The 15,078-nt window shown below is 40.1% G+C and overlaps 1 protein-coding gene across 3 annotated transcripts in view; it reads left to right on the forward strand.

The window, feature by feature from the left end:
• The first annotated feature begins 296 nt into the window (after positions 1 to 296).
• neto1l (neuropilin (NRP) and tolloid (TLL)-like 1, like) overlaps positions 297 to 15,078 on the forward strand; it is an 84,595-nt gene continuing 69,813 nt past the window's right edge. For all 3 annotated transcript variants that reach the window (XM_044340480.1, XM_044340478.1, XM_044340479.1), the window contains exons 1-4: positions 297 to 1,007; positions 1,829 to 1,885; positions 1,994 to 2,128; positions 2,532 to 2,780. In XM_044340480.1, the coding sequence (XP_044196415.1) occupies positions 980 to 1,007; positions 1,829 to 1,885; positions 1,994 to 2,128; positions 2,532 to 2,780 (469 nt within the window). In that variant the 5' untranslated portion in view covers positions 297 to 979. The remainder of the gene's footprint in view (positions 1,008 to 1,828; positions 1,886 to 1,993; positions 2,129 to 2,531; positions 2,781 to 15,078) is intronic.

Here is a 15,078-nt window from a genome sequence, read left to right on the forward strand (position 1 = left end):
TGCTTGTTTATTCCATTTCCTATCCCATTGCCTTTTCTGCTTACCTTTCCATTTTCGTTGCACGAGCTGAAATGAATTCTGCAGCTCGTGCTTATTGTTCAAACAAACATACAGAATCATATACACCTATTAGCACTTCCACCTCTACTTTTCCCGGTGCCTGCTCATGTGTGCGTGAAGGGGGGCGGGTGGGATGGAGGGATGAAGTCGTGTCCTGGAGAAGTTTTCAATACGTGCGTCTAAAGTGCGCGAGGATTGTGGCGCATTGGACGGCTGTAGTGTTGAATGAGCGGAAGGAGGAGGGAGATTATACATTAACTCCTGCTGGCTGCGGGGACTCTCCAGTTGATAGAAGACAAGACAGAGGGATGCACTCAGAACAACACTGACAGCTTTTTCCCCCCCAGAAACGACAAATGAAACCCAAGCGAAAATCCACTTGACTGTTTTGACAACCCGGGAATTTTTACGCACCGCAAAAGAGTAAAGATAACGCTGCAGAGATGAGTGTTGCGCGGTTCGGCGTGCTTCTGAAGGATCCCCGCTCCTGATACAGGGACCAAAGAGGACAAAACAAGCCTGTCCATGATATTTTCAAAAAGAAGATCGCAAAGGTGGAGCGATTAGAGAAGGGCTGATGACGGGACTATTAATCCTTTCAGTGCATCAAAAGCACCAAAGGGTATTAGAAACGTTTGGATGGAAATCGGGCGAGTGTTTAGAACTGTTTTTGATGTTATATGAAACTGGTGATTAGTTGTTGTGACACATCCGCAAGGATTTTTCCCCCCCACACATTCAAGATTTTATTCTAAGGAGTAAATTTGGTTTTTCACCGAAAGGTTGTATATGTATGGTATGAGCGGTTTCCCGGCGTGAATTTTCAGAAACTCTCATCTCAATCTTTTTTTTCTCTTCAAGTATTCCCAAATCTAAATGGAATTAGTTGAGTCTGAAGCCGTTTGTGAAAGGAACAGACATGGTACATGGGCACAGCTTCCATCACGGTAAGAACATCCGTATTCATCAGCTGGAGCCTACTTGGCCAAAAAGCTCTGATTTCTTGCCTGAACAAGTCTTACCCTATAACCTACCATAATGCTTCTTTAATCAGTTTGGAAAGACGCTAAATATGAGAGCAACAGATAAAACAACAGAACAGAATGAGGATTTCTTGGGATAAAATAAACAGCATGAGATGAGAAGCAGATTTATTCTGCATCCCACAACCTAAAACTCAGTGTTGAAACTCACATTGTAAGTTCATGTTGGATTTATTCTCATTTTTTGTGAAATACACTTTAAGAAAACTGATTTGTGACAAGACAGCCATTCCCTATAAGGTGCTTTGGTTTACAGTCAATTTAATCACTTTTCTTTTTTTGTAATTCCATTTTTTTAAGAAAGGTTTGGCCAAAAGAAATGCTCTACATTGGAGTCAAATATTTTTTAGCACAAAGTTACAGTACAGGCCCAGATGTTCTGAGGTATTAAGAGTGTATCAGCATTATGCAGGATTTCTGTTTTTTACACCCCAAAACATGTGAATCATCATAATTGATAATGTACTTTCATAACTGTTATGTTAATCATTATTTTAGGTATTCTATGCTGTTTGGGGGATCTTTATGGTTACACTCTGGACAGGTTTAGCATTAGCATAATGCTAATGTGAAATACATGAAATCCAAAACCTGAAAGGTATTCCTTGCTGACTCAACCCTCTTTCAGTCAAGCTGTGCACAAAAAACAGGGAGAAAAACCCAAGATGCTCACATCACAGTCTTCCATTAAATATGCATTTGTCTTTTTATTTGTGTTCTTACAGTTGTTGCAAGTCTCCTCATACTTGGGTTGTCTGGGGCAACAAAGAAGGATACAGCAGGTAATCTCACCACAACCACACATTTTTTTTCTTTTTTCTGCTTGGCTATCCTCTCTTCCAAGCTTTAATCTCTGACTTTTCTTTTTTACTACGCTCTATATATTTCAGTGAAAAACAATTCTGGAGTGAAGCCTGCAGGTCAATGTGGAACGTGGGTGAAAGAATCAGAAGGAGGGCTTTTCACATCTCCCAATTACCCGAACAAATACCCCCCAGACACAGAGTGTGTTTACATCCTTGAAGGTAAATATTCTCTTTAGCCATTTCCAGCCATTTATTCTCAGCTCAGTCATTCCTCGGGTTATCCTTGAGGAGGGGGATCACAGTAACGGCTATGGTGAATTATGAGATGTATTGGACAGTGAGTAGCTACTTATTTTTTCACATTAGAAGGTGATCTTTGGTGAATCAGTGCAGATGTTCAGGTTAAAATATCATCAAAGTGAATATGGAAGTCTACAGAGAGACTATTGCAGCTCTGGTGTTTTAGAGATGAAAATGACTTAACAGCCAGGACTGAAGATGTGTATTGAAGGTGTGGGTGTGTTGATAATGAAACAGGTTGAATGCTCATCAATGAAAGTATGACTCATATTCTACTCCCTGCATTGTTGTAGGTGGTAATTATATTCATTGTGTCTTCCAGCCCCCCCAAGGCAGTGTATTGATCTACACTTTGAGGAGAATTATTCAATCGAGTCCTCTTGGGAATGTAAATTTGACAACATTGAGGTTCGGGATGGACCGTTTGGCTTCTCTCCAATGCTCGGACGGTATTGCGGTCAGCACCACCCGCCTGATATCAGGAGTAGTGGCCGATATCTGTGGATAAAATTTGTTACAGATGGTGAACTGGAAGCGGTGGGATTTTCCGCAAATTACAACTTCACTGCAGGTATGTTGTTTTTTTTGCAGCTGTTTTGCCTTACTGATCTTGCCAAATTCATTTCTTCCTTTGTAAGCATACCCGTGCTTTACAGCTTGAACAGCAAGGCTCAGAATGAATAACAAACATCATCCAGGGAACTCTGCCTTGTGGGAGCTTCTTGCAGTTTTATTGATTGTCTGTCTGCACACACTCAGTATCTCCATTGGCAATATACTGTCATTGGCTGGGACACTCTTGTGACTAGGCTAGGCTGTTATTTCTCTTCTCTATATCTGGAGTGATGTGGAATATTTGTCAAATTTTAATTCAGTTCTGCAGCACCACTCGTCACTTTACAGGGCTGGAAGAAGCTGAGTAAGCGTAGCAAACTAATATGTATTGTCGAACACAATCGTGGGCAATTATGGTTATGTGTAAAACCTTGGCTTTCTTAATTTGCCTCATCTTTAGTTGAGATTCCATTACTGAGGCAGCGTGAGGATTGATGACAAGGAATCAGGGCATAACCATGATTTAATATTCCTTCACCTACACTTGACTGGGTTTAATAACGCTGTCAACTTTTTAGGGTGTTTGAAGCTTGAAAGGCAGAGTGCCAGGAAACACGAACAGTATGCCAATTTGTCTCTGCATCAACTCCACCTCCAGGGGCATTTTTACCATTGGAGATTTGAGTGTGCCTTTGTTTATATGATGAAAACATATGCTGAACATTGATGTTCCATCAAAAAAAAAAAAAAAAAAAACATGCTACTGGCTACGGGCCACTGAAAACAAAGCTATCGAGGTGAACAGGGAATAGATTGATCTCTAAAGGCTTTGTGTGTGTTGTTACTGAGAAGTGAGGATGGTGGTGAAGCTCTTCACAGGAAATTACAGTGAAGAAATGCAGTCAGTAGCGATGAAATCAAGTGAGGAATAGTTGTGATGGATTTCACACCATGGTTTGTTAAGCAGAAGTACGGTTACTTGTCTGAGATTTGTAAGTAGAAGTTAAAGCTGATGTAAAACACTGCTGTAGCTCAATGTATTCTGTGAAATCACTGTTAAAGTTACTGAGAGTTACACTGTCAAATATAATATTTTGCTTGCTATTCAGAAAGCAGTTGGAAAGAAAAAAAAACAAAGTGCATGAAAAGTAAAACATGAATCGACACAAATTTCAAGGAAGTGTCAGGCTCGGTTATGTGCTGTGCCATAGAGATTGCTCTCTGCTGAGGCATGAATCTCTTATCCTGCAGCAGTGTTATACACATCAGTTGCTCTATGAACTTCGATTTAAGTTTTTCTCTGAAGAAATGCACTTGTGATACTGCAAACGTGTTATTTCAGCAGCATGGTTAGTTGAGTAGCTAAACATTTACCAGGCAATAATATCACTCGATAGATGGATTTTCAGTTCATGTTAACTGTGCTACCGTTAAAAGAACACTTCGACATTTTGGGAAATAGGCATATTCTCTCTCTTGCCCAGAGTTAGATGTGGTGATCAACACTACTCTTACATCTGTTCAGTAAATATGAAGCTACCGCCAGCAGCTGGTTAGCTTAGCCTAGCATAAAGACTGGAAAAAGGGGGAAACAGCTAGCCAGGCTCTATGAAAAAAAGTAACAAAATCTGCCAAGCCTAGCTCGTTTGTTTAATTTCTACAAAACTTAAGTTCATTTTTTGCTTGGCTAACCGGCAAAGCTAACCAGCTGCTGGCAGTAGCTTCATAATTACAGACATGAGATTGAAGTCTTTTCAGTTATCTCTGAGCAAAAAAGAAATAAAAGGCATTTCTGAAAATGTTGAACTATTCATTTATTACATCTGAGCATTTAATATAACAATATTTCTGGCTGTATTGACATCTACTATACATGCTTGTCTAGGTAAAATTTCTGTAAAAATTGTCTTCCCTAGTGGATGTTTATAAAAACTGATGTACAGTATACATTATAAGAAACATTACTAATGTAAATATATACTCAGAAAAAAAATATCCAGGAAGGATAGCTTGTTATTTCCAGCCCTGATAGTCATAGTTAGAATCCAGACCACATTTTCTGTAATGTGCAATTGAAGTATTGTTTCTTCACCCTGCTTCTCTTGGGAGTCTCATTGAAAATTTGCTGAGAGGAAAGAAAAAAGCTCTGCCTCTCGACTTGATAGGAAATATCTGTGGCATATGATTTACATAATTAAAGAAGATAAAAGTCCTGAATTCACTCGACTTGATACTCTGAAATCTGGTGATGTGAACAGTGTCTCACATCTGCAGCTGCTCTGCTAACCATGCTAATTCACACAGCCCTCCTCTGATGAATGAGAGAGAGAAAAAAGAGGAAACAAAGGTGACATGAATCAGCTCCTCTTACTCTCTTTCCTCAGTCATTTTAGTAGCATTGAGATAAAAACTCTTATGCCTCTCCTTCACATTCTGCCAATGTCCTTTCAGAGCCTCATGCTCTTGATGACTAATGCGGTTAGTACAGCTGCCAGTGAATGAAGCAGTGACTTGAATCTCACAATATCTAATATCATATCACATGTTGAGGTACTTCAATGAAGCGCTGATAGTCTGCGGCTGTAATATACTCAATATACTGTATGTGGCATCAGAGGAAGTAAGAAATGTTGGTCTAACAGGCACTAGAGATTCACTCAGAACAGTGACTAAATGAACTTGGCTGTCCCAGTGATGTCATGCACATTTATTTGTCGGACAAATTACACCCAGATGCCTCATACTTAGGCTCTGCTTGCGTCAGAGAGAACTTTTACAGCAGCCTTTTTTGACTTCTGCAAAATACACTGTAGCTCATTTTTACAGGGACATCAAAGCTGTGGAAGGAGTTTGACAAAAGATATATTTGAAAATCTAGTGTCGAACTCTTGTCTACTGAATGAATTCAGCTACAAAGACAGCATTTCATTTATGACACTGTCAATCACCTGTATAGGGATTATTACAGGAAAGCTTACCAGGCCGTGGAGTCCATCTGGCAGGCTGAATGTGTGATTCACTTTAGTTACCTGACTGAATGAGTGTACCTTGCACTGTAGTCAGGAAATACCTCTGCCCACTTCTTAATCCTAGCACATAGTACTGTATGTGGGCTCCAAGATGAACCAAAGTCACAGCTCATACAGCCATTACATACTGTAGATCCTGTCCTAATATTGACTTAAAGCGGCTAGAATCAATATTTGTCAGTGGCGTCACTCGTAGTGATGAACCTATTATACCTACGAAATTTCTGATGGAGGTTTTTGATAGTGTTGGTCTCACTATTTTATCCATTGTAAATAGTTCTTTGTCTACTGGCTGTGTTCCCTCCTGTCTTAAGCATGCAGTAGTTCACCCACTTCTCAAAATACCTAGCCTTGATCGTCTTGAAAGATTTAGAGAAGGTTGTTTATTCAAAGTTGATTTATTTTATGAATAATCATAACATCTTTGTTAAATTTCAATCATAGTACAGAAACTGCCCTCATAAAAGTATAAAATGATCTTTTACTGTCAGCTGTTGCAGGTGACTGTTCAATTTTAATTCGTCTTGATCTCAGCTCAGCATTTGATACAGTTGATCACTCTATTCTGTTGGAAAAGTGGGTTGGCATCAGGGATACTGTCCTAGACTGGTCCAAGAAAACAGAATTTTCTCAGTAATGATCAATTATGCCTCTTCCTCAGTGGCCCCTCTGACATGTGGTGTTCCCCAAGGCTCTACCTTGGCCCTCTCCTATTCTGTGTGTATATGCTGTCTTTGGGACATATAATTCATAAACACAGTATTCAATACCATTGTGATGCAGATGACATACAAATTTATTTGCCATTAAAGACCAGCGAAGAAGGCAACTTTCATCATTTATTATCTTGTCTGTCAAAAATAACAGGCTGAATGTCCCAAAACTTTCTCCAGCTAAAGGAAAACAAAGATAATTATTTTTGGTCCTCTAAAGTCCACACAAATGTTACAGAAACATCTTGGCTCCCTATCTACAAATGTCAAACCTGCAGCCAGAAACCTGGGTGTAATATGTGACAGTGACTTCACATTTGAAAAGCAAGTTACAAAAGTCGTTCAGTCATGTTTTTATCAAGCATCTCAAAAATCAAGTCCTTTCTCTCCTGACCTGATCTTAAGAAGGAGATACATGTTTTTATTTCATCTTGGTTGGATTATTGTATTTCACTGTATTCGAGGTTAAGCCAAATAACGATTTCACGCCATCAGTTGGTACAAAACGCAGCTGCAAGGCTTTTAACAAATACTAGAGGACAAAATCGTATCACTCCTATTTTAGCCTCTCTTCACTGGTTACCAGTCAGTTTTAGAATTGATTGTAAGATTTTACTGATTACCTTTAAAGCACTTCATGGCTTAGCGCCCAGCTACATTGCCGAGTTATTACTCCCCAACAATCCAGAGTGCAGCTTTAGATCATCAGACAGGACCCTTCTGGCTGTTCCTAAGTCACAGCTCGAATAAAAGTGACCGGGCTTTTGCAGTCAAGGCCCCTCAGCTCTGGAACTCTCTGCCTGAAGATTTGCGGCTTGCAGACTCAGTGACATCTTTTAAATCACTTGTCAAAACTTAGCTTTTTAGAAAGGCCATCATTTAAATGATACCACATTGTTTTATTTCCAACATGTCTTATCTATTGTATTACTAGTGTTGTTCTATTGTTTTATGAAAATTATTATTTTTAATCTTATACTAGGGGTATTTTATTCTGTTTTATTCAAATAAGGTGCATACTAATGCACAACAGTGTCTCAAAAATGACAAGATACAATACACTTTACCATATCCTGTTATCTTAATACCACCTCCAAGCAGCATGCACAGCTTACTGTAAGTGTATCCCAGAAGTCATCATGTTCTACTGCCTAACAATCAAGTCCATATATAAAAGCCAGTTCAATCAATTAAGAGAGGGAAGCATGGGACAGAGGCGTAAACACCAAACCACCCACTAGAAGAACTGGTTTGGGAAAAAGCTTGAAAGCCTCAGGCCATGTAAAGCAAGACTATGTATGAATATGCAGAAAATTAGATTTTTATTTTTGTTTCATCCTTTCTGTCTTTATTCTGCCCAATATATTCACTGTAGAAAAATAATTAATTATTGAAATAGTGGACATTTTTGAAAGTGTGAAGTTGAGCCATTGTCTCTGTGCTAATTTCAGAGGTTTGGTGATACAAATGGAATAGAAGCATAATGAGTAAAATTCAGCTGTCAATAAAGCCAGTACAGTTCACACAGTATCAAACAGGAGGTTAGTAACAAAGCAAAAATGTTACACTGTGACAGGAAGCCTTATACATAACACAAAATTGCAAGTGGAGTAGTTGGATACAGCATGTGCAGCTGGGAAAATTATTGAGTGGAAGAACTTTGGTGTGTATATTTCTGTGTGTACGTGTGTACAACAGTGTTTGGGGGATTTGAGCAGCATTCTGCTATTCAGGTCATCCTAGGGCGCAGTGACCTTAGAACCCTCTGGACTGGTAGATTAAGTGGTGTTTCAGCACCTTAAGCCAAAGCCAGAGCAAATAAAAGCTGCAAGTTCCCCCCTCTCTTGCTCCCTACACTCTGATCATTGGCTGTTTGTAGAGCCAAGACCTGGAGGTAAGGCAGATGCTGCTGTATGAGAGACTCAGGAAGTCTTTGTGCATTTCCTTGATCTTTATACCAGCAATATGTTGTTCCTTTAATGAAAATATTGTGGGGAAGTGAAAAAAATATATGTGCAGCATACTCATGTGGCTCATTTGCTTTTCTGCTGTGTCTTAGATATGATGTAGATTTCCTTTGTTGGTGTGTGAATAAGTTTAAAGATGAAATATGAAGACTTTTTTGTCATTACAGTGGAATTGTGAGTTGTTTCATGAAAAATTATATGCTGAATTGGATTTGTGTAGTTTTGAGTTTATAGAGGGTTTTTTTGTTTTAATGTATTTTGTTATCATATCTTTTGTTGTCAAGATTGGAAAATTACTTGAACCTTTAATCAAACGTTTGTATTTTAAATGTGAAAATTATGCTAATTTATGCCAAAAAAAATTGATCCCTGGAACATCATAATATAAAGTGGTCAACATGGCAGATAGCCTCATATTTTACCTATAGTAGCACTGCTACTTAATGTTTTTTTACTATTTAGAATTCAGGCCATGTCTAATAAATCTATAATCAAGATGACACTGATTGATCTAAGTGCCTTATAGCCCAACCAAGCTCGAACTGGACTGAGAATCATTTTGGAATGAAATGAGTCAAATGATATTTAATATTACAGCTGGAATAGGATATATGAGCCTCTCATAAAGGAGGCAGGGCCATAAGATTGAACCTAGATGGGCTCAAACTGGAAAATTGAAAATTGAACCGAAGAGATCGACTCGTCGCTCTTGGAAGGAACTGACTGCGACAGCACCATTTCAGGGGCTGGACAGAAAGTTCAGCTACTTCCCAGTTTCACATCTATCTCCAAAGTCATTTGCCAGTGGCAACACCCGACATTTAAATGTTTGATTGCTTTTTGTTCAATTGTATCCACTAAACTCTCAGAATCAAGTTTCCAAAGATACTGACATTCACCAGATTGGCAGAGAGAGGCATATAGTAATTCATAATTTCAACATATCCCCATGAATAAATTACTACACAGGTCGATTGTACCTGCACTCCAGAACGACCCATAATAGTGTAATATTCCGCTTTCCAAAATAGGAATATAAAATGCTGCTTTCCAAAACTGTTACAAATCACTATTAAAAGATAATTATGTTTTATGGTGTGACAATGCTGTGGTTAAGGGAAAGATGGTTTGGATTAAAACTATCACCTGAAACGAAGTCAGTACTTTAAGTTATGTAACCTTCGTCGTCATGGCAACAGTAAACAAAACCATATGTTTCGACTACTGGTTGGAAACATGACACTCACGGTTGGAAATGGGAAGCGAAAAGCGGTCTAACAGCGGCCTCCTGAAGCTAAGTTCACTTTTTGCCATGTAACTAACTATCTAGTTACGCAACCGTCATCGTCATGGCAACAGTAAAATGGGCAGCTGTGGCTCAGAAGGTAGAACGAGTTGTCCACTAATCAGAAGGTCAGTGGTTCGAACCCCAACTCCTCCTGCCTACATCAAAGTGTACTTGGGCAAGATACTGAATCCCAAATTGCTCCCAATGGTTGCACCAGCACCCTGCGTGGTAGCTTGTCGCCATCGGGGTGTGAGTGTGTGTGTGTGTGAATTGGTGATTGAGCAGCAGAAACATTGTAAGTGCTTTGGATAAAAGCGCCATATAAACGCAGCCATCTACCATTTAGTAAACAAAACTGTGATGTTGTTATAGTTTTTTTTTAAATGTCCTGACTTGCAGTTGGAAACATGACACCAACGGTTGGAAACAGGAAGCGAACAGTGGTCTATCAGCAGTCTCCCGCAGCCAAGTCCACTTTTTGCCATCTAACTAACTATCTAGCCATCCACCATCCACCCAACCCGCCCCCTCCTAATATGGAAGTCACCTTGTATTGATGTCATCTGAACTGCATCACTTTCCTGGGTCTTAATTGCTATGGCTGCTAGACAGCGTCTGTCACTCAAGCGTAACTATAGGTTGTTTTTGCCGGCCTGAATTTTAGACCTATACTGTCGTTTTTCTTGTGAGGACAGGCTGCATAATTTTTGTATTTTAGAGTAAGTAAGCAACAGAAGTTGCAGTAGGAACCAAAGACTGTAGTGTGCAAACAGACAAGAAAATATTGAGAGTTGAAAGTGCTCTTGATCTGGAGATGTTTTATGAGCAGTCAAAATCTGAGAAAATGAGCAATAGAAGAATTCAAACAATTATAATACATTTGACAGCAAAGTGCCTAATTTTTGACGCACTTTTCTTTCTAGTTGAATGTTATTCACTGATCATTGGCATTTACTTTATTGAACAACATGGCATGTACTTTTTAAAACTCTGTGCAGAGACAGGGTGTTAAACTATAAAGAGAAAGAGGGTAAAAATATAGATGGCAAAGAACAGTCACTGTAGCCTTAAACATCAGTTCAAGATTCTGCTTCTTTCATTGCAGCATGGAAAAGCTCGACAAGCATTTGCTTGAGACACACATTTCAATCAGATGACTGATTCTTTCCTGTTTCCTTCCTGTGTAGGAAGGAAACAAGACATAGGTGACATGGGGCGTTTCTTCTGATTTTCAAAAACAAAAAACATGGAAATGCCAAATTTCTGTTCAACTATTTCCCAATATCTTAACCACTTTTAGGCGAGATTGAGAAACAGGCCATGCAGTAGCAGAATCCTAGTTTAAATAGATGTAATTCTCATAATGAAAACTGAGCTCAGCCCATATGGTCTGGCTTTTTCTACTGGGATACCTCTCAACTTAAATCCAATAAAAACATTGTCAAAACTTTGTCCCACACTGATATAGCACCTAAGGCCGTGGGAGTAAAATTTCATTTTCCATCGCACAATACTGGTAGGGGCTCAGATTCTCAGAGGAGCACAGAGGAGAGAAAGATGAAATTCATGAGTAGAAATAGTGAGAAAAATCTCCTGTGGTGCATTTTCTGGTGTCCTCCCAAGATCTCAGTGAATGTTTGCCTGAATGGGCTGCTTGCATATAGTCACATCTCATAAATCACAAAAAAAAGATCCTCCACCCAATGTTTTGCTCGAATGCTTATTGTCATTAGTACTCCCTACCGTGCCAGTCTCTGGGAGTTTTTTCCTTGATTGTTCAGCACTGCCGACTGTTTCTCTGATTGTAATGGGTCTGTCTTTTCTCTTCTGGGAAAATGTGTAGGTGTATATTACTCACAGTGAGGGTATGCTCCTCATGTGTGATGCAATTTCCCCAAAGTAATGCCATCAGCTGAAGGGCTTTGGCAAAGAGAAAATAACCAGGTCTGTTTATTTTCAGATGACTCATTTCAGTGTTAAAAAGCTGATAGTGGTCTAGACAAAGAAGCAGAGCTGCATTTGGAGAACAGGCTCTCTCTTTTGGCTTTAGTCTGTCATTCAGCCATATGTTTTTAAGTCCTTGCTGCCCACACCAATCTCATATCATAATAAAAAAAAAAATCTTCTCTGCTTGTATGTGGTTAGGAAGAATGACAGTTTCTACGTTTGAGCTCAGCTGAAGATACCCTCCCTCCACACTGCCTCTGTTTTAGGAAATCTAGATGGATGGAGCAAGTTAGCATTGCAGGCACACCTCTTGCAGCTGTGGAAGAGGTCAGTAGCACCCTCGCTCCCCTCACTCATCTCTCTGTTCCCCTCTTTTTTCAGCTAACACTACCTCATTTCTTCTCTCCTCGCCTCTCCCCCTGCCATGCCTGGTTCATGCTCTATGTGTTGCACAACAGATCCATGTGAAGGCAAAGGTGGCATTCACTTTGCTTGGTATACATGTTTTTTATGTTTTCAGTGGCTCTCCAGGAAAATTCAGAAATGCAAATCCATACTTTCATGTTAAAATATAATTCTGGTTTATTACATCCTGGGTCTTATTTGCCATAGTTTTGGTTTCTGTTGGTAATAATACAGTGTTTCCCACAGGTTGAGAATTTACTTGTAGTGGTGGGTGGTGTGGCGTGTGACAGACGATGACAGACAACCAGGTTCAGTAGCCTAATAAACTAGTCAAACAAAGGTTTATGAATAACTTTATTCATTGCTGTCTGAAATGATCTAAGTTTGTTTCCCAACAGCCTATTGTCTGACATTTCTGTTGTTATAAGAGTTTGCATCCAACCTGTGGTGCTTTTTGGCTCGATTCTTGATTCAAAACCCATTCTTGATTGAATGAATGAAGGAGGCACTATTTTCAGTCTCTTGCTCCAGAATACTGGGTGCCAAACCATTCACTAGTGTCCTCAGTCCACTGAAATACAATATGAAACATAACTGGCAATTAAGATAAATGGCCCACAGCCTTTTTATTTAAAAAGTTAACTGCATTAATTAATGAATTAATCAATTTGAAAGCATCTTACAGTCTCATGCTTGTATGAGAACAACAAAATGAGTGGGACGCAGAGTCAGTCGCAGACTTTACCATTAAGTAATGTAGGCAACTGTCCTGGCCCCCCAGCTAAAAGCTATAGTTGGGGGCCCCAGCCATAATATCATGGGGCCCCCAAATCACTGAATCCGCCCCTGGGCAGAGTGATCCACTGTGTTGTTATTAACGTTATGTCTCCAGCAGTGGAGAGCAGCCTCTCTGCTGCTCCGGGGAAAGACATCGCTATCCAACACGCTGAGCAGGTGCAGGGTTTTTGAGGTGAAACAGACTGAGCACCGGTTTACTTTCTTCGCCTCAGAGTTGGTTTAAGTTGTTTAATGTTGCGGTGTGTGTTAGTCAGCTGGTCTCCTTTGTTACTGCTGGAATTTGCTGCTCCGCTACATTAGTCTCTGAGTGACGGTCCCTACATCACCAAGCCTCTATAACTACATACATTTCAAAGACGTGCAAAACAACGTTGCTCCACCACCTTCTAGAGTACCTGGATCTTCGTCTTTTTTTTCTCATTCAGCCCCACTTCTACTCCACTTGACTCCTCTCCCATCCCTGCTCTGATTTCACACCTTCCTCTTTCCTGCTTAGTGGAGGAAGCCCGGCACAGAATGTTCACCAGCTTATCAGACAATGAGCCTTCACTCAGGGGACAGCCAGTCGCCCCTTGGAACTTAACTCACTATCCAGCAGGATGGCTGATATTTATGTCCTTTGGCTGTTTCAGTCACTCCTAGCCAATTACCCTGCAGATCAATCAGTGGCTCAGCCTGCCTCCTGCCTCTATCCTCTGTGGCAGTTTGTTAGCCAGGCCTGCTGTTCAGCTACAGATGCTGTGGGGGTCAGGGCAGCACTCTGTTGTAGCTGGAAGTCTGCAGTAATGTAAACCATGCTGGCTGTGGGGGTTTATTTGTGGCCTGCTTTGGGAATTGGAGTACAACGGTTGTGTTTCTCTGTACTGTATACATACACCATATGTATTAACCTGCGTGTACATACAGTATACTGGAACATGTGTATTTGTCTAAACCATGCATCTCTACAATCTGTAACGTAATCTTGGCTGCTTCCCTATTCAAACCCCTGTGTCCTTCCTCTGCCGCATCCACAATGGAGCGCCCCATTGTGTATTCACGCAGTGTTTGCTACATTGTACACATGATGCATGTGGTCGTCGCTCTCAGAATTGCATTGGAAATTAGCTGGGCTGTTGTAAGTGTGTTTTTTTCCCCACTCCCTTCCTCTGTAGGCATAACAGCTCGCCTAGGGCTCTTTGTTTCATTAGCCTATCACTGTGGTGGATCCTTGGCTGTCATGCTGAGAGCCTGACTCTCTCCATTATGCTGTATTAGACAGCAATGAGATTGAGCTGTGTGTTTTATCTCTGCACACATTAAGGCCTCAACCCATCGAAAACGTCTTAGAGAATTATTCTCTTAAAGGTTGATTGAAAAGGTCTTTTCATTTTTGGGAGATGAATGACTTTTGTTTGCTCATCGCTCCTGATTGTATCTCTGATTTCAAAGGACATCGTAGAGCAGATTGCTTTCTACGCTTGACGAGTTTTGCTTTTGTTTTCATCTCCTCATCAGTGGGATACCTCCTTTGGGTGTTGGTGTATTAACACGCAGGGATAAAAAGTCTAATAACTGCCTCAATAGGAGTATGAATGATGAATGTTCTGTTTTCATCATCTACGCTTTGCTCTCCCATTTCCTTATATCCTTTTTGGCAGTGGATTGGACTCTGCAGTCCCAGCTTATCATCTAAGAGCAAATGTCTGATTTCAAAGGGACCTAAATCCCATTTGGCATCAGGGTAATCTAATAGGTAATAGCAAGCTTTTGTTTTGCAGCTGGGAGAATGATGTCAACATTTGGGTTCTACAATGAAGAAAGGCAAGACCATGATGGGATTATGAAATGTGGAATTTGAGTAATTCTCACAACATTTCAGAATGATAAAGCAGTTGTGAATTCAAGCTGATGCCCACGACAACATATAATATCCCCTCTTAGGAAATGACAGTAAAATGAGATGATGGTACATTTTATGAAATGAAAGTGCAGCTTGGGTCATATACCGGCTGTCCCGTTCTATATATTGTTGTGACTGTGTTGGAGGGCTAATGCATATTATTACCATTTGATAGGTTTATAGAAAAGTCATGAAAAGTGGTTTATGGTTTGTAACTGACTGTAATTCTCCAGCTCCTAGCAGTCCACCATATTTTATTTATTCTAGGGTTCCCTAGGTCCAGCC

This window comes from Thunnus albacares, chromosome 21 (assembly GCF_914725855.1).
Source record: "Thunnus albacares chromosome 21, fThuAlb1.1, whole genome shotgun sequence".
Taxonomy (NCBI): Eukaryota; Metazoa; Chordata; class Actinopteri; order Scombriformes; family Scombridae; genus Thunnus; species Thunnus albacares.